The following is a 21,324-nucleotide window of genomic DNA, read 5'->3' on the forward strand; positions in this document are numbered from 1 at the left end:
AAATAAGCGGCTGAACGATCTGACAGGTCGAAGGGGGTTTTCACAACCCGGCAGCCCAAAAGTTGGATTTTAACTGATCTGTAAAGGATTAATAAAATATTTAGCAATCATTATTAAAGCCATTAGTTACGAACATTAGCTCCTGTATATGGGCGAGAGTGGATAAATCCCTTCCAACACAACTGCCATTTCCTGTAAAACAAAAGGTAAAAACACCACATGTGGGAAGGCAATGACAGAAATGTAGCAGCAACAGTGTCAGAAAGCAACAAAGTTCATGTGGATTGTGGTTGAGAAAACATGCCGGCGTAAGAGAGAGAGGCTACTAATTATCTTGTCACATCTCGATTACTGTAATTATATCAAAATCACAATATTGATTCTGAGAACTGCTACCTGTCACATTTAAATGATGTTGATTAATATCAGATATGAAAAAAAACTGCATCTCTTGGCAGTGAAAGGTCGTAACGCTCTCCAAATCAAGTATTCAAATGTAATCACGAGCATGTCGTGATCCACCAACACAGTTTGGATTTGTTCTCTCTCTTCTCTATGTATTAGATACTTGTCCCTGGCTTACCATAAGTCTAGTTAGAATTCCCCATCTGGACTGGTCCCTCCCATCCTCTCCCTCTCTCTCTCTCTCTGTCTATCACACAAACACACATAAACATGAACATTAACACACACACACAGAGATGCATGCAGACACCTCTTGTCTGCTTAATATGATCAGCGCGGAGCGGAGATGGGACGTTGAGCAACATCTGCTCTGGAGACTGGAATATCTCTGATCGTATCATAGCCTCTGTTCATTACTGAGTTACGTTGGCACACACACACACACACAAACGCACACAAACGCACACATGACAACTTCATAATGTCACATCTTGTGCTCATTATTATAACATTGTGACAGCAGGGAAGAGATTAATAAAAATATGGTCCAACACCTGGGCACAAAGACTGTAAAGACTATTAAACACATGCCGAATAACACATCAAACACTTAACACACACCTCTAAATAAAAGGAACTGCATAAGTGAACTGTTCAGCATTACATAAGGAATCTTGAACAATATAAGTATAACTATTAGAGGATATAGTTGTATACAAGGTTACAATTTGAAAAGAAAAGATTACTGTACAGCAACAAGAGGTTCTGAAAGGCAACGCTGGATGGTTTTTGAGATAATATATAAAGGTATTCCAGACATGCGTAATCTATAGCCATATTGAGTTTTTTTATATGAAACCAGAATACGTGTTTGATGTTTGATGTAAATCTTTGAAAAATTGCTGGGAGCAGGTTTTTTTAGCCTGTTTTTAGTGTCGACTTCAAGGTGAAATCATGAATGGAAAGCCTAGTACTTTCACAGTCCAGAGTGGCACCAAGAATAGAATACCACTGGGAAGAAAACAAACATGAGTCTGGTTGTGTCATGTAGTGTGCGTGTAAGGCACAGTGTTGGTGATAAAACAGATTGCTTTGTTTTTGAAGAGCTTCTTGGTGACTATGACACGCTGTGCATTTAAGAGACGTAGTTTGTAAAGCAAAATCCAGTAAGCCTGACAAAATGTTTAATGAAGCTGGGGAATAAGCTACTGTTCTTAGTGAAAAATGTAAGGTTGAATATCGAGAGGAGAGACAATATTTCAGAAAATTAAGCATGATGAAATTGTTAATGTTGTAAGATCGAATTTTAATGGAGGGATATGGCAATGAGATTATCTGTGACAGTAGGGAATTAAGCAGACTAACTTTTGACTCATTCATTAAGGATAATGACAAAAACTGTCTGTGTAATGTAATGGGGGATTTTAATTTAGATATTTTAGACTAATTGTTTTTTGATATTGATATTACCTTATCCAGTATAAGTTTACAGTTTTACTTTCTGTATATTACTAAAGCCTGCAACACAACATCATGGCTTTATCATTGTATCTGTACATTCGATGTATATGCTATAGGGGTTAACATTAAGATTTACTACAGAACATATAACTGCTGCAATGACTGTGAATGTTGAGACCTTACTTGCATTATATACTGTATGTGACAATATGAACCGGGGTAGGCAAAGTAATAATAATTACTGCTTTCAAATAGCATAGAAATTAATTTTGCAAAGTATTAACAGAACTTAATTTTGGAAAGAGGTCAGAAGTATGAAAGGCCGAATCATCCTATATGCATGCAAACGATACTTATGGCGGAGCCTCAGAGCTTTAAACAGCACAACACAGATGCCGTGTCTTTAGCCATACTGTGGTGTTTGCCACATATTAATTTCATCAAGACCAGAGAGGTGGATTCTGCTGGAGGTCAGGTCTGAGAATTTCAGTGGACACGTTGATATATTTATCCAGCAGTGTAAAATGGATCATCATTGGAGGCAACTGACTGAAGTTAACCACAATGCAAGCTGACAGTACACAAATCAAGCAGTAACAATTAAGTCTGGCATTATTAAACAATAGTAATCACTTCATGTCCATGTTTAATACACAGATGATTTGATCCAGTAAAATTCTTCTAGTTCGTAAATGACAGCTTCACTGAAGCTAATCATTTCAATCATTTTCAATAATATACTCAACTTACAGGCCAGCATTGGAAAAGGAAGATATGTCATTTTGAAAACACGCACATATACTGTAGGTACCTACAGACACAAGTTCACATACACACCAATGCACACACACGCTCTCACACACACAGACACTGGGCCACCTGTGTCCTGTAGAGTTTTAGTGGTGCTGGTTGAGGTATTACACTAAGTAATGTTGTAGACCAGCTCATTAGTCTCTAGATTGAGCCCTTCGCCGCAGGAGAGGAGAGGGAGGGAATTGCACGCACACACGCACACACGCACACACGCACACACACACACACACACACACACCTCATGTAAATTGTTCAAACAAAAGCAAACAACTGCAGCAGACACATGGCTGCTGGTTGTTGGTAAGAGAAAGAGGTGGACTGTGGACAATACCTTGATGTGTGAGCGTGCGTGGATGTCTGTCTTCAGTGTTTGTTCAGCTCAGTTCGCCTTTTGCCTTAACAGTTCTGCAGCGTCAATAATTACGTTTTTAATTACAGGGCACACAGACAGCAAGACAAAGAGAGGACAGGCTGGCTATGGGGGAGGGAGAGGTGCATTGTAGTAATTGGATCTAGCCTCGGGCACATCACACACTTTCACTATATGGTCAACTACTTTTAATAAACGTTTCCAGAGTCATCTCTCTCTCTCTCTAAGTGGTGAAAGTAACTTTTGACTCGCATGACCCCTGCACAGCTCCATACTGTTTTAGGATAAGTAAACATGTCCACCTTAACGTTTGGGTGTATATGTGAGTAGGGGTGTGTAATGCATTGCCTATGTTTCTTTAATAACGATGGTAACTTAATTTGGTCTAATACAAACTATAATATAGGCAAGGGGCATCTGGAAATGTATACAAGTGAATTTTAAATCAGCTGACAAGTTTACATGCAAGTGGTCTGAGTTGACGGATATAAATGTGGCCCTGATCAGGAAGGACAGTCAGGTCAATGGACTTCATTACAGGAAGGTAAAGTAAAAATGCATATACTATGTGTGGCCTGAATATGTAAAATTAAGGTGAAGCAATAGAGCTATCTGAGCCTATAGACACATATACTCACGATACTCGTTTTGGGCCGCCATACTTGTCATTACTGTCTTCTTAGCATAAAGCTACATTAACCTTAGCTTATCAGAGGCAACAGTTACGGTAGGTGATTATAATGACAACTTGGTGAGGAAAGGCACTTCAGCCAGAGAAAGAAAAGGGGAAGTGGCTTGAGCCACTATAGCTACTATGTGTGCACATCCCAGTAGGTGTGTGAGTGTTTGTGTGTAAGTGTGTGAGTGTTTCCTGTGGAGATCAAGCCCGTGTATGCATTGTAAAACCTTTGATAAAGCAATCTCTCTGAACAGTGTGCAGCCAAGTACTCATTAATAATGCATGTTACACTCTGCCACACACCTATTTATGGAAGCATGAGTAGGCACACATAAACACACATTTGTTTCACACACCTGTGGCTAGGTAAACTGTGGCCTTTCAAAGGTCATCCATCATGCAGAGTTAGAGATCAGTGATGGGGAGACAGAGAGGACGAGAAAGACGGAGAGGCAAAGGGAGGATGAAAGTTTGAAAGCAGCTGACAACTAAGTGAAAGTGGTTCAAGTGCCTCGGGCTATCTCCAATTATTTTGACATTGAAAGTCACTTGCAACCTTATATCAAAGGCACTGAACAAGAAAAGAGATCCCAACTGTATTCTGTCTTTACACCCAAATCCCTTTATTTAACTTAGAAGATTGGTCAGCAAAAATCAGCTCAAAGCAAAACTATACAATCTACTGGGACAGTGTATGTATAAGTTCTGATTTGAGTTTGCTAGTGAATGAAGTCTTAAAAAGACCTCATGCAATCTGAGCTCAAAGCATTACTTATTTGCTGTACCATCCTGGGCACCCATCTTCTTTTGCTCAGTCTATCTGTCCATCACTCATGCATGCAGCATGTTCATGCGTTTTGCCCTTCTTTCACATCATCTATTCATCCATTTATCTCCCCATCTATACATCTCAGGACAGAGAATTCAATATCAGACTGCCTTGAGGTTACTGGTAAGAGAGGATGAGACACAAAGACGCAACAAAGAGTGAGACGTGATCGATGTCCGGAGGTTGGATGGACTGTCAGCATCAGGCTACCTGACCCCCCACCCACCTCATACCACCTACCCTTACCACACTCAAAGCACATACACATGAACACACACAACCCTCACAGCCATCTCTCTCTTCTACCACTTGCTTAATGCAGTGCAGCCAATGTTCTCCTTGCTGCTTACGCATCTTATGGCACCAGTACTCGGAAAAATGATAAGACCACCAGGGTGTTTACTTAACATACACAAGACAGACACTTGGCAGGGTATGTGTTTATGGACACTCATAAATACTCCCTTTCCATTACTAATAAGACAACAATGGTGATGCCTTATAAAGGCAGAGTAAAGGGTGCTGTGAACTCCCTCTGAATGTATAAAAACAGTTCAAACTCCTGATATACATGAACATTTCTGACCCACTTATGGGTAAAATAAAAGGGGGGAGGAGGGGGTGAGAACCCCCCAGGGTCAAAGCTCTCATTATCACATTGAATCCTGCAGAAGAAAGATTTCAGTCCTCTCTTTCTACTCTTTTGTGTGCATGCTTCACCCACTGTTGTTATTGCATGTACAAACTAGATTTATCATCCCTACACACAATTAAGTGATTTTTCTATACACATCACCTCACCACTGAAATATTAGTGTGCTGCTGTTGCTAAATGACCACAACATTCATGAATAGCTTGTGATAATGTTAAGGCTTCCAGAATTGTGAAAGTTATTTCAACTGACTCCTAATATTCGGAAGCCTTTAGGTATGGCGGAGAACCAGGGATCCTGATGCCAGAAGATCATTAAAATGTTTTGAATGTGACTTCCTTCATTTAAAGGATAATTTCATCCAAACCCACAGTAATTGCATTTGGAAAACTGGTGTGAAACCTCAGCCAGACGAATAATTAAATAAATAAATAGCCAGATGGAGGTGTAAATGCAACGGGATGCTTCATGTTTTGAGCAATAACTTGTGAATCAGATGACTTAAAATTCATTATTTATTTATAATTTTACTATTATGATCATATAAATACTATTCTATAGTTACAGCTATGATTCAATTTGGCCTGTAGAGGTACAATATTACAAATGTATCCCCAAAACGCAATATAGGTAATTCTTACTAAGTCTGTTAATGCAGGAGCTTCAAAGATCAATAGATACCTAACAGATATTCCGCTCAACTTAATTTACTGTATCTGAATATAGCAATCATTAGTTCAAAGGGGTGGTCAAGTTGCCCTCTAAATGCAAAATATAAAGACAGAGACAAAATAAAAACAGAGAGGTATAAAATTGAAAAGATGTATTCTTAATACTTTGACTAGATTTTAGGATTACAACATTTCTCTCACACTAAACTATCAGAGGTGTTGTATGCTGCAGCTAAAGCCCTCAGGCTTAGTGTTGTGGGTTCAATCCAGGTCTGTCCTTTCTTTGAAGTCAACCTGCCGAGAACAACAGGCATATTTTTCAGTGGAAAGTTTGAACATTTAAATCTCCAGTTTCTGTCCAGGAGGCTAGGAGTTGTACCGTCAGTGCACCAAAATACACATGTAAGCTAAATGTACTTGGCTTGTTCGGTTCAATAAAGAATTTGCCATGGAAAATTATTATATAATTCATTTTAATGATCAGATTTGTGCCATTAAATGTCACGAGTATATATATATACTGTATATACTACATTATATCTTCAATGTTGTTTTTTCTCTTTCAACTTGTGTTTTTCAGTACACATTGAGAGAATCAACCCAACTACCAACTAACAGTTGAACCAAAAAATGGATTGAACTCATGGTTCACCAGGTACACTTTATTATTGAATATACACATTGTCCTAACAAGAAGCAGATGGAAAACTTCAGTTTTCGTAGCCCTGGTTAATAAAGATCTCCTCCTGTACAGCTTTAAAAACCAACGTGTAATTGCATACTGACAGTTGATTCCTCTAAGTGGGGTGAGTCCTACCTCCAAGGCAGCAGATCTCTTCCGCAGCAGCTGTTCAATTTTTGTGGCGGCTCTGGCCACCAGCTCCTCTGCGTCGTTTTGCTCCACACTGTACAGGTGTTGGTTTCTCAGAAAAATCTAGACGGAAACACAGAATAGTGAGTGTATAATATAACAGACATAATTGATGATTTAATAAATACTCATGCGTCAGAAATTTTAACTACATAATTTCAGAACCATACAACAACTGAGTAGACCACAACTTTAAAACAAGAAATAGGGCAACTTCTTTGACGCACTAATACATGTGGCGGGTCCATAGAAATGCTCTCTCTTTATGTATGTGTGTGGGTGTTTATACCTGAGTGAGGCTCTTCCCAGCTGTGGCCGTGTCTGCCAAGGTGACAAGCTCTTTCTGCATCTGATCAACCCATTCTTTAATCCTGTGGGACAAAGCAGTGCACACAACAGATCTTGTAACTTAGATATAACCAGTTTAGAAGAGACATCACAGACATTTCACAGCGCAATTAAACTGTCAATCAAGTGATGTCACATCAATCATCGAACAAGACCATCTAGACACACAGCATAAAAACAAACAAGGCAAAAGAGAATCCCTCTGATAGGTCAAGCAAAATGGCAACCAATCAAACTCGAATCACCGGGAACAAATACAATGTCATCTAATCAAACACGTGTCATTGGGTGCCAACCAATACGATTACTTTCTGAAAGTTCAAACATGAAGTCAACCAATCCGATAAGTGTCAGCCAGTGTTGTGACTAGCGACAGTGATGTGAGTGGACAGGCGTGCGGTGGGAGGTGGCCAGGACCGACATGCTTCTCTGTATATCAAAGAGCTCCAGGGACATCAGGTCCTGCCTGCTGGTGCCACACACTGGATTATACCTTCCTCTCATCCTCCTCCAATCATCTTGTCAAAGTACAATAAGCTCACAGCATGCATTATAATATACTGACAGAGTATATCACTCTGTTCCTCCTGAACACAGTGGCCATGGATAGATAGGCGAGAGATGAATGACAAAGACCTGACTCTGACTTACCTGGTATGAGAGGCTTGCAGGAGCAAAATACTTGCGTGCATGTGGATGCATTAATTCACCATATATGCTGCCAAGCGTGCACACACATACACACGCACGCTGAGACAGTGCCATTAATATTGTATGAGAATGATAACAGGTTGGCAAGGGATACAGATGCTCTCATTGCCATGCATTCACACTAACATAGACTCAGCCGTGATCCTCCCTAGTGGCAAAGACACATATCATACTCACATACGAACTGAAGCACAGAAAAACAGATATGCATTACAAGAAATCATTCCCCAAAAATTGGCATTGCAGCAGTGTAATGACATCATGCAAGTTACAGTATGTGTGCAAAATGTCTACTGTGATGCTCAATACAGCTGAGGGAGGTGGTAAGGTGCAAACAAAGAGAGAAAGGTACAGAAGATCAAGAGGCCAAAAAAGAAATGGGAAAGATGCATGGGTGACACCAAATCCACGGTGGACGGGGAACAGTCAGAGCAAATACGCTTTTGGAGAAAGATGAGACACTTTGCAAGAGCAGGAATACTAGAGGGGATTGCAGGGTGTGAAATTGTTTAGGAAAAGAGAGGATAGGTCAGCCATAATTCAGTTGCTATCCCTTAATTCCCAAAGCCAGATGGTTTAGGGGTTGTGGACAGCACTGCAGACTGAGGCTTGGTAGAGCTTTATGGCTATGTGAAGGAAAACTAACATACATGTCCAGCTACTGTACAGCATGTTATGGTGATTTAGAACCACCGAATGGTTTTGTTTGGGTACTCATCTTTCAGCTGCCAACAGATGCAAAAGGGACCAGTGGTGCTGGATGACCAGGGTCTGCAAACCAGGTAATACACAACCATAAAAGCAGCGTGAGATTTGTTTTTTACTTTATTTTTGAGGCTTAAACTAATATAGAAATGTAACATTATGCTGGCCGATATATATATTTTTTTACATTAATACATAACATGCAATATTTTTGTCACTGATCTCTTAAATTTTCAACATTTTATAGTTTAAAAATAAACTTGTCAGTGGCGGTCAAAGTAGGTAATCTTAATTCAATCAAACGTGTCTTTGTTTCTGCACTTTTTGTTACTTATCGACCAACATATACGGAAATATTGATACATCAGTGATAAGCTAATATCAGCCGATGCTATTGGTGATGTCACCAGGGTTATCTCAGCATGGCTTGAAGACAGAAACCATGTGTTACAAACTGAGTTGCATTATGGGAAGTGTAGGATTGAGCGTCTTTGGAGCTTGAGCCAAACTAGCAACTAAAAGTCACGATATCTCCACCTCTGCTGCTCCAATTTGACCATTCAGTCCTTATTATAATCTTAATAAGGTGGAGGCAACCATTGACTTTATTGCTTAAACATTGAAATCCATTATGGCAAATTCAATCTCCGTCTATGAAGATATGATCAAAAACTCCAGAAGAGCTAATAAATATACCTTGGTGAGATTGTTTTGTCAACTGATTAAATATTCTTTTCCACGTGACTACTTGGTCTTCATGTGTCACAGTCTACTTTGTACACTCTAATACTGCTCATACTTACACTTAGGCCTACATCTATTTTGCGATACTTCATACATTTTTTATACAGTATATTAACCTTATGCTTAGTTGTTAACTTAAGGTTGTCTCTCACAGGTACTGTTTGTGTACATCCAATATGCATTTGAGAGCAACACAGCCAGTTAGAAGTAAATCAAATTCTTTCCGATTTTTGATACAAAGTAGTTATACTAACTACAACTATGCATGAGGTGTTGAGAAACTGTCTCTCTCATTTTCTCTTGATTCTCTTCTCTCTCCTCTACCCCACCCTTCCTTGTCCCCAAATATACAAACCGCAAACTGATTGTAAGATATTGTAGCAGACCTTGGACCCCAAAGCTCTCAAAGCCTGAAGCACTGAGAAGTCAATTGTGAGTTAGAGTTAATGTGTGTGTGTGTGTGTGTGTGCGAGTTTGTTTCCAGGGACTTGACATTCAGAGAAGCAGAGGGCCTTCTCTCCAGAGTTTAGCTTCTGTGATATCTACTGCTACCAGTGTAAATCTCTATAACGAAAACTCTCAGGTGCTGACAAATGATGAGACCACCCAGGCTGTGGTGCAGAATGTGTCCCTCTGCACATCCAATATGGATGGCATAGACTTTTTTTCTGTGCATGTTTTTTTTTTTTTAAATCTATTTGGATTTGGAATATTGACCATAAAATAGAAAGTTATGCCACTACTACCCAAAGCTGTATGCCTGTTGCTTTGTATGAATACTTGCAGTCAAATCCTCCTAAATTGGCCTTAAATGGTCAGATGTATTATCCATAGGCATGGAAAATCTCTTCTAAAAATCTTAAATCGTGCATTTCCAACAATCCCTTGAGGTGCAAACCTAGTTTAATGGCAGTGCTTCATTAATGCCATAAGGTGAGGCCAGCTCTCAGCCTGTCATGGTTGATCTATGTGAAGTCAGGTCACCTCCAACCAAAACTAATGCATCTCATTTTAACTCTTTCCATACAAATACAAATTAGGGCAAGTACAGTGATGTCTGTTATCTTTTCACCATCACACTGTTATCAGTATAATGTAAGCTCTGTTCAATGGCTAAAATAACATAGCGATTCGGAGATGCCTAAACAGTAATAATGTCATTGCTGAGATAGCAATTCTGCTCTGGTTGCTGGGCTTTGATTACTGCAGCCTCTGGTACAACGCTGGATAATTAAACACACACACACACACACACACACACACTCACAAACACACATACAAATGGCAACTGGGTCAGACACTGCCCTACATTGTTTTTCAGACACAGGAAGAGCAAATGAGAGCAAAACAGCAAGAGAGGCGGAGAGACAATACAAGAAAGAGAGAGACAGATGTTGTGGTACCATCACTAGAGAGAGTAATGAGCTGGCCCGTAGTGTGTATCTCAGTTGGCAGCTGTGTTAAACCACAGTCTAATTACACATCATTGCAGAGGCAAAGACAGAAGTGGTCCAGTCCAGACAGCGAAGCGGAATGAGGCATGGAAACACCACCAGTAATGCACCAACACAACCCGTGGTGCTCTGCTCACGCTCTGTAGCTTATACACTAACACCCCAGTGGCCAATTCAGACCTTCGTCAGCCTGGCTCAGATACTACAAAGTACCTTGATATGGAGGAGGGTTTCTGGATCAATCTTTGCCCAGCACCTTCTCTCTTTCTTACAGCAACTGATTCTGAAATATGGCTGGCACGGTCAACATGAGTTCATTGTTACAAACTCAGAAACTCCCACGATACGGTATTTGTCCCATTGATGTATTTATTCGCTTTGAAATGCTGCTCTAGACATTTAAGGTAGTACAAAATGTTTTTCATCTCCAGAGTAGTTACTGGAAACACAGAGCTATTTATAGGACCATAAAGAGACAACAAAAACAACTAGTTGCAATTTGCAAAACTACCTTTACAAAATTATCATTTTTCAGTATTTTTCTCTCCATCCATTTGATCACTGTAATCCAGGAGAATGCACTTGATGAATGGAGTGTTGTGTCCAGTTCATTTGAATTTATTTTGGCTCATTTTGTCTATGTTCAAACAGTATTTCATCTTATCATCATGCACACTCCTAACAAAAACATCTTTTCCTTGCAGACATATTACAGCCATGATTAGATATATACCCTATAGTGGTATCTAGCCATGCAGATAGACATGCAGGGTCATTAACTTAGAAGATTAATTCTGACACAATCATGTGTATATTTGTTTGTTTTTTGGACTGCAACAGTGAACAAGAGGGACTATCTGGACTGTAGATTTTCCTCAGCAGAGGATTCAAAAGAAGAGCCTCCCACAACCTCCTCTACTTCTAAAAGAAACTGAATCCAGCAACCATTTAAAAAAAGAAGAGAGGCCATAGAAATATAAAGATGGTGATACTGAAGTCACCATCACCATCGCAAACCCAAGGAAGACTGTCAGCTTAGTGTAATGTGCAATCAGAATGGATGCTGAGGCCTGCAAGTTTTCTTAGCACTTGAATCCAAAAGAAGCATTTGAGGTCTCCATGCTACAACCTGTAGAGAACATGACACTGAGCAGTCAGATTTTGTCCATTTTTTTATTTGATTTTATTGTATGTACCCTGTGAATCCATTTTACCTGCAAGATGATAGATGATGGATGCATTTTGTAAATACGAAGCACCAAATGGAATCGACTTAGGAACTTATTGATACACTTACTCATTCACAAATTCACACTGAGCATCCAGCAGATTTAGCACAAGGGCCTGTCAGCTGTTGAGTAGCTCTTCTGTGCTTTCACCATCAGGCTGCGAAAATACAGGTATTTTTGCTGTCACTAATTGTGTGTATACCAAATGGTACCCATAAAAATGTGTATTTTCTGCTACAGCAGTCCAATCTCCAGCGGTAGCTCTTTGGCTTGAATTGGTGACTCGCAAAGCAGCAAGAGTGTCTCTGTCGCTTCATTCTGTTGGTGCTGTAGAATTGTATTATGCTGAGAGGCATTTCTACTATGTAGGCTACCCCCACTGATAAATGTGGTAGACAAAATATTAGAAATTTCTGACAGATGCCAATGTTCTAGCGTGGTCTGGTGACCAAATGTTTAATTCAAGTATATACCTAATAAAAATGATTTACAGGTAATAGCATTAAAATGTGCATGCAGACTTAGTAGGTAATGAATTTTCACTATTTTGTTCTACACTGCCACTGGCTAGGTCTCTCTTGTAAAATAGACGCACTGGTTAAATAGTTATCCGCATTAATCACTGATCCAAATGTAAATAAAGGTGCAGCCCCACCAAAATTTTAAACCCACTATAGGACTAAAACCTGTTGTTATTCCCAAACAGATTGATGGGGTCTTTTAACGCTCAAACAACAGTTAAATCTTTTCTGATGCTGTTGAAGTTTTGTTTACAGTTGTAAAAACAGCATGGTGATTTTCCATCTATGACTCAAACTCTTACATATTATAGAAATTATACATTATTATATATGAATATACCTCAAATTTATATGGTCACAAAATGACAGGTTGGGTCTTTAATGCTGTATGGTGGCTCTGCATTAGGTGAACAACGTAAACATCCTGAATGTGAACTGGATTTCAAGATAACTTTGTAGGAAATCTCCTTTATAATATGCAAAGGAACATGTAGAAGAACAATCGCTGTGATTCTGCAAATGCACAACAGGGTTGTTTTGCCATGTTTGGGCAGTACACTATTCTATCATTACAGTGGAATTAATAAACTCCAAACTCGCAAGAGCCAACTTTGTCATTTTACATTAGGGAACAGGACCAGGCGAAGCCTCTGTAACTCCTCGACAACTTTATGGAGCAGCTGTCACGGCGCTCCGTGGACACAGAAATCCACCGGCGACAAACTGCCGATTATGGTAACCGACGTTAATCACCGCCTGGAGGCGAGCAGCCAGAGGAAAGCTGAAATATTGTCTAGCCCCAAACGTGTCTCCCTCAAGATGACCACTGGTACATGAATGAAACGACCTGTCCACCCTCACTCTCACACCCCCCAGCGCGCACGTAGGCTACTGTACAGCACTACGCTGCTCATTAGATGGAATACAGCCTGCTGTTGTTTCAAGATGTAATACTTGAAACAAGGAGTCTGCAAACCAGAACATGTACTGCTCGAAATTGGATGATATGGGCTATACTTACATGAGCTGTGTCGGAAACTGCGATGCCAACGACCCGTCCTGCCATAACAGGAGCAGAAACACCCAGCCTCGTACCCTGCAGGTATCCATTGTAAAAACAGGGGGGAAATTCCCCGACTCGCGTCAACACCAAATGTGCTCCGCTCCCCTCCGCCGCCGATGAATGGGAGCGGTGTGCAGGAGCAGCGTGAGTGGCAATCTGTCGCTCCCTCACAGATTAACGAACCCTGACGCCTCTAATCTGATCACCCGGCTATCCAGCGCTCTAACAGGTACTGAGGCTGGATCTCTCTCTCTCTCTCTCTCTCTCTCTCTCTCTCTCTGTCTGTCTCTCTCTCTCTCACCCTGTTGCCCCCCTCCTCATTTTCAATCTAGCGAAATAAATCACATATGCTCCTTGTATCTTGTATGTCAGTGATACTCTGTAGTGACTTTACCTTAAGCAAATTAAACTATCCCAATTTCCTATATTATCAGATCTGATAGTGTTAGTGTTACAAAATGCAACCAAAACATAAAAATGTCTGTCACTATTTTTTTCTTCCCTCGAGGTATACAGCATTCCATATTTTTTACTTCCCCATAGCCTTGAGAAACACCTGCTAAAAGGGGGGGTCTGACTACAGGTACCACACACAAGCGCATGCAAACTGAATACAGATGCATGCCTGGCTCTTTAAAATGCTCTACAACCTCACAATTCCTACAACCTGGAGGGATGGGAGAATTTACTGGCTGTGATAGCACAATCTTTGCCAGTCACCATCAGTCATCCTGGTAGCATGATTGGCAGCCAGCAGAGAAACTGTCCCACATGGGAATCAGTGCTAGTGTGACAGATCTATTGTTTTCACACATATAGTGTAAAATCTTATGAGCAAAGTACAGTAAAAAAATCTCTGCGCCATCAATCATTCCTGTTTTATAAGACTGAATTTGCGGCTGTGTGCTGCACATCCTAACATCAACGTATAAATTATAGAATATATAGAATATATACAAGCTCCTGCACCACTGCAGTATCTAAAATCACAGTTTCTGTCATCATTTTAACTTAAAAGAGCATCAACACTTTGAATTGATTCAATAATTGAATAACCAAGCGATAATATAAACCTACTGTGTGTATGTGTGTGTTTGTGCGTGTGTGAAATTCAGGCCTGGAGGGAGGGCAGGGCAGCACAAGCAGGATGCTTGGGGATTTGGTTATCAATCGTTGCTTGGCAACCACACACCATCCCTTGTGTCCTCTCACCCCACCCCCCCACCCCTCTCTCTTTGTCTCTCCCATCCCCAACTCTCCCCCTGCTCTCACTGTGCTGCACTGTTGCTCTTCCCCCGTCAGTTTTCCCACTATTCCGGCCCCTTCACTCCATGTCACATCACCCTCTCCACATTCTCTCTTACACTCATTTCCCCCAGCAGAGGAACAGATGCGTCTGCTGATGGGATAGAGAAAAAGTAAGTGAACAGTGAGAACTGGAGAGGTAGCGTAGAGTGGAGGAACATAATAGCAAAGAGCAGTGTGGAGAGGAAGGAGAGGCGGAGGCTCTTCTCTGCAGACATCCCCATTCAATACTTCTTATATTTCTTTATTAATTGGGAACATCTACACCCCGAATAGGAAGCGGTGTCAGACTAATGCCTGCGTTGCTACACTTCTTCTCACATATATAGTGTACGAAATGGATATTAGTAAAAGACCAGAATAAAAACTAATGGCATCTGTCAGACAGACCCTCTCCAAAGCCTTAGACTCTTGACAATACTGATACATTCCACGGAGTCTATGGTTAAGTGACTCACCCACCTTTATAAAAATTTCACTTGTATAAAGAAAAATGATTAATGCAACAGATTTGCTTTAAATATAAAACTAATAACCTGGTTTCCCTTATAGTCCCGGATTTCTTTACTCCACACAAAGTGGGAATTCCCAATTTTATAAACATACGAATGGGTCCAACGTGAAAAGGCACAAAATACCCTTTTAAATATCGACCTATTCCTGATTTCAGAAGAGACCAAAGCTGTCAGTGTCTACAGAACCAGTAGACACTGACAGCTTTGGTGATGATGTTAATGTAATGTATAAAAGCACCACTGGTTAAAGATCAGTTACACTGTACAGTGAAGGCTGAGGTTATTTTATAGAAAATACTGCCATCTGGAGGTAATTCATTAAAATCACAACAATCCGTTGTTAAAGACTGAAGCATTAAAACAGTTGCACAATCACAGTAAACTGGAACATAATCTTTTTACTTCCTTATCTTCAAGATTTTGGACCATTTTATTCTGTTCGTAAAATATAACAAAAAGCTGTCAGTGGGTGACACACAAAGGAGCAGGAGGAGAGACATGCTTACCAACAGACATCCTGGACAGTCTCTTCGATGAAAGAAATCAAATTCAGAGCAGTGTCATTAATGCAGAATCAGTTTTTCTGTAAGTTTGTCCTGTAAGATGAATTATAGATGGTATCAAAGGTGGAGACTCCCAGATTCAACACTTAAGGATATTATCCTCAGATTAGTTGTGTCTGTGCTGCACAGTTGGCAAAAGCAAGATTGATGGGACACATTTATGAAAAATATTATTACCTTTGATTATTGCAGTTAGTTGTTTGTTGTTTTGCAACCAGGTTTTAAATGTGTGCCCTGTCTGGAAATAGTACAGTAGCCCGAAATAACAGTAGTAAACCCAAAACCAGATCTCGACACAAACACTTAAAACATAAGACTGTGATACGACTAGTGTGCTGTAATGACAAAGGAAGGCAAACTGGAGCAATCGCTCATTGTAGACTACCTAACTTTCCAAGTGGTAAATAATCTGTGAGAAATAATTAAAGCCAAAGAAAACCAAAAAGGAAACCAAGAGAAAAGTGTGCAAAAGAAAATGGCAGCCCACCCCAAAGCACAATAGTGGCATGCAGTTATAATATGTACTCAATATACTTAATTTGTTATCTATTTCCAGTCAATCCCTACTTAATGAAATACAACATTTTACATTGGCCTTGAAGCTTTCGCCTTGTGTTTCTCTCCTGTGCCCTATAGAGTAGGTTGCACACGGGCCAAGCATATTCTCTGCAGTTACATTATTTATTCCATCCTGCCGGCACATCAGGTCTATAGTCCTAGTGGTGTAGCTCAGTTGTGCAGCCCAGGCCTCTTAGGCTGAGTTACGTTAGCATAGTAAGCACATGTAGGTATAGCATGCTAACATGCTAATATAAGTCATTTCCGTATACATACTGTCATCATTGCTAATAACCACTCAATTCACTTATTAATACATTCCATTCAAAGTGACCTATTGATTATAGGCAACTTCAATCAACCAAATGTTTGTTGTGTGATCTCCCATCCATATTACCTGCTGGTCATGAGTGCAAACTGCCAAATCAGATGTGGACGCTTCCAAAGGGCTTTGTTGTAGAGGGAACTCAGACTGTACCATGTCGGGGGGAGGGGTGGGTCTTTTTAAGTACCCTACACAACTTATATTGTTTGTATTTCAGAACCATTAGAATAATGTTTAGAAACTATTTTAATTGTTTTCAAATTAAACTCTAATTTTATTGTCTTAATTGATTATGCATTAATTTTGGTTGCTGTTGGAGTTGAGTTAGTTCAGTTCAGGTACAGACCTGCTGGAAGCTTGCTGCTAGCTGCCCAATAGCCATGGACCTAGCCTAATTTCTCTTTGCTGACTGATGAGTTTCCTTACTTTTTTGTATATAGTTTCCTTTCACAACCAGAGTTAACTTCTTGTTGATGTTGTGTAAACTAGAAATAAAACATACACCAGACAACGATTACTCCGACCTCAGTGTGTTCTCCGCTCGGGCAAATCCTTACAAGCACATACATTTATTTGATCATAATTAAACTCATCCAACTCCAACTCTATAGAAAACAATAATGTTAGAGTTAAGAGTCACACGTATACTTTGTTTGCCTGTGGCTCATCCTTATTTTAGATTCATCCATTCTTCATTTGTCATATCAGGATCACAATTAAAAAACAAAATCCCAACAATGATCAGTTCTTTACTCGACCCTTGTACTCCTGCTTGCTTGACATGATTGCTTGATTAAACCTTTAAGTCCTTAGTGCTGTTAAAATATATTCACTGTATATAAGGGTGTTATTCTGTTACTCAAATACTGTCCATTTCTTTTAGAGCCAGAGAGCTGTTCTCTACAACAGCCACGCAGCTCAGTCTCAGATGTTAGCTTGAGTCCACTCTGCCTGAGAGTGGCCACGTCTTCACATTACAGCTAAATAAACCATCAAAGGCATGAGCAAGCATGGATATGTTGTTGTATGAAAGAAATCTGTGTCATTTTTGTTACTTGTGGCTATTTGCAGAGCAAGAGGGCAGAGTCCAGCAGAGGATCAAAAATGAAATTAAACTAAATTAAACTAACGAATAAATTGTTGCGGAGGGGTTAGTGTCTTTCTGTAAACACAGACTGTGTTTTATAATTAAAGCCACTGTGGCACCATCTGGTGGTAGTATCAATCACTGAGGCAGAAAGTACAGACTTCTTTGTTGTTTTTCCTACTCTGATAAGTCAAAATGTCTGCTCCGTCTATTATCATTGAAAAAGCAGTTTGATCCTTATGTAAGAACCAAAAATGTCAGTATACTTTATTAAAAACTCAATAACTCATAACAAAACAAAACCAAGCTCAACTCTACGTGTGTAATATAGCTCTTCTTAATATTTATTCTTTAGACTCAGGGGAAACAGCTGATTTTTTACAGCACAATTTGCATAATATCTCAACACATCCTGTGTACAACCACAAAACCATAACATTAGATTCTTTGTTTTTACACTGAGTGAAAAACAAGACAATTTTACAAGCATATTTCTTTACAGTCAGCATACAGATAAATCTATACATATTCTGTCTCTTTTTAAACATAATCTGTAGGCAAAATATACAGACAAACCATCAACAAAACATGCAACATCCAAAACATAAAGTCTCAGACAACTATTGAAGTTGAATAGATTTTTTTTCCCTTTGTGTTGTTTCAGCCGTTTACGGGACGTGGTTGCACAGATATAGTCATTGGTTGACAGCACATGTTTTGATTACACAGTCAACTCCCCTTATACAACTATAGACTCGCATTGCTGTACAATTATAAGTCTTTTGTGATTTTTTTTTTCGACACTCACATGCTCAAACTGCGGACATATAAACATTCAGTCTTTGTAGAAAATAAACACTTTATGTACACGTCAAAGGACTTGAGTCACATTCACACCCCTCAGAACAACAACAAATGGATGGTTTCACAATTACAGGCAACAGCTGATCGGAACAAACAGTATTTAGCTTGAGGGAAGTCTAATGAAACACGAGGGGTTAAACAGTCATGACTGAGAATTGAGGGAATATGTCATAGTTACTGTACGTTGTACACAAGACAGTTAAGTAGACTATGAGCAGGATGTAGTAAGGGTGATTTCTCCTCGGATTGTGCATTGTGTTTAGGAACCCATACGTGTCTGCATGTTTTTCTTTTGCCACATAGATACAAAATGCACAGCACAATATTTTCTGCCGCCACGTACACCATGATTCTGTTCATTTCAGTGCAGAAACACAAAACACATAATCTTGCATGTCATGACAGTTAAGATGAGACAAGAAAAATAAACAATGTAATAATAAAGTGCACACGCAATTGATGTTAACAGCTGTTAATATCAATTTATATTAAAATCAGTAAAAAAATCAATATATTTAATATTCTTTCAATGATGTACAAATTAAAGTTATTTTTCTACAAGACATATTTTCAGACCATATGTTCACAGATATAACATTTAGTTCCAAAAAAATTAAATGCATTCAAACACATCTATGTTGCATAGAATTAAGAACCAATGGGTCTGGAATAAAAAAAGAAATCAAGGTTGGCACAGCAAAATAATTATCTTAAAAATCATGTTCCCTTCCATAATATATTCTCTTTTTTAGTTATCCTTTGCTATAAGATTTAAGTGACATCTTGCTCTACTGTAAGTGTGTTTGTTATTTCCTCTGTAATGTTTGATTCTTAAAAAAATTGCATCAGCCCTGTGATATGCCTAAATACACTGACAGTAGTTCTGAGGGTCACCTGATAGTGTGTTTTTTTTAAATTCTGTAGATATGGTGGCAAAATATTAGATGAATACATGGGTCACCTGCTCCACATTAGTGCTGAGACTTGGCCCCATGTGTTCTTTTGACTTAAATATGAACACGGGTGGGCCTGAGTGAGTGTTTTGGTCACAGGCAGTGAAAGAGGCTGGTTTCACTGTGTTGCAATGGGAGTCACTGACACAAAACGGCATAGTGAGTTTTACAGCACAGCCAGACACACAGAGGAACCTTGACATTTGACTGGTAAGAACATTTTTTTCTTCATTTTTAGGTAAAACTCAGACCAGGGGGCTTTACTTATACACAGAAAGCAGAGCTGTCACACTGAAGTTATGACAGTTGCAAATCTACGTATGGTTTTGACACAACAACAGGAAAATGTTATACACGTGACACAGATGTGATAAACTCTTGTCATCTTCTACAGTTGGCTTGTAACATTCAACACAGCACGTGTTTTGGACTTCCAAACACAAAATGCTGTTCATGTTTTTGTAATTCTAACCTGCCGTACACAACGGTGTGCCAGTGAAATAGCAATATGTCACTGGATGTTGACCTTGACCTTTAAGAATTTGAACCTATCGCAGCCCTGTTGAATATCTAGTGGTGCATCAGTGTGATCAGAGGACCGACGGAGCTATTTTTCATGAACATCCTTGAGCTCACATAGGTCCACATTCACATTACAGCTATTAAGACTGCCTACACCATAGACTAAAGTAGCCTATTGGATTGTCAGTGCGCCACCCACAGCCTCAATCTAACAGAGATCTGATGTCTATATTTTATTATATATAATCTAGTGACAAGAGAACAACTCTTATACTGTATTGTATTTAGATATATTCTGCCTCTGATATCTATGTATATTATATAAACATCACACTGTAAAATGTGATTCTCTGATATGCTCTGTAATCTGCATGTATGATATGTACAATCTGAAGTGCTGTACATGTTATCTTCCTCCCATAGCAAAAGTCAACTGTCTGACTCTGTTCTACATAGTTTTTTTTTTTCACTTTTTACATGAAACTGAAATCATACAAAAACATTATGCATTTCTTCATCATTAAATATTTCAAGACCACCGATCACACACATCACAACCATCATTTGGGCATTACAACGATGACTCTATGAAGAAAACACAACGCTAATTCAGTTGATAATTCTGTGATGGAAGTCAAACTCACCTTTTTTTCCCACTCTGATAGATATGTTAGCTTGGTTGCACGGCACCAAAACAACAACGTCTCATGTGGATCATGTGATTGGAATTATGGTAATAAAATACATCACTGCACTCAAAGCCATATTGCTGCTGAGTCTGTTTCAGTGCTTGCTGTGGTATTTGCATGTTTTGCATCATACAAGCAAAGTCCACAACCAGCAGAGACTCGACATGGGAAGAGGTGGACATGTGTGCTGGCAGTGTTGGACTGATACAGTTGTTATGGTATTAGCACATAATTCCCCCTTTCTTCTAACGTATGAACTGAGGAAGTAAAGGAAGAATTAAATGGATGTTTTTAGCTCCTCTTCTTGATTTTTTTATTCTCTTATTCTTCTTTTTGTCAAATCCGATCTCTGAACTAGTACATTGTGACTTCACTTTTCACTGATCTATCGCATCTCCATCTTTTTGGTGTGATGC

The 21,324-nt window shown here is 39.4% G+C and overlaps 1 protein-coding gene across 1 annotated transcript in view; it reads right to left on the reverse strand.

The window, feature by feature from the left end:
- Positions 1-13,574, reverse strand: part of LOC139286972 (voltage-dependent calcium channel subunit alpha-2/delta-1) — a 54,942-nt gene extending 41,368 nt beyond the window's left edge. Inside the window, exons 1-3 of the mRNA XM_070907925.1 lie at positions 13,486-13,574; positions 7,042-7,123; positions 6,699-6,815 (exon numbers count right to left, since the gene is read on the reverse strand). Coding sequence (XP_070764026.1) covers positions 6,699-6,815; positions 7,042-7,123; positions 13,486-13,574 — 288 coding nt within the window. The remainder of the gene's footprint in view (positions 1-6,698; positions 6,816-7,041; positions 7,124-13,485) is intronic.
- Positions 13,575-21,324: the final 7,750 nt, after the last annotated feature.

This window comes from Enoplosus armatus, chromosome 6 (assembly GCF_043641665.1).
Source record: "Enoplosus armatus isolate fEnoArm2 chromosome 6, fEnoArm2.hap1, whole genome shotgun sequence".
NCBI lineage: Eukaryota > Metazoa > Chordata > Actinopteri > Centrarchiformes > Enoplosidae > Enoplosus > Enoplosus armatus.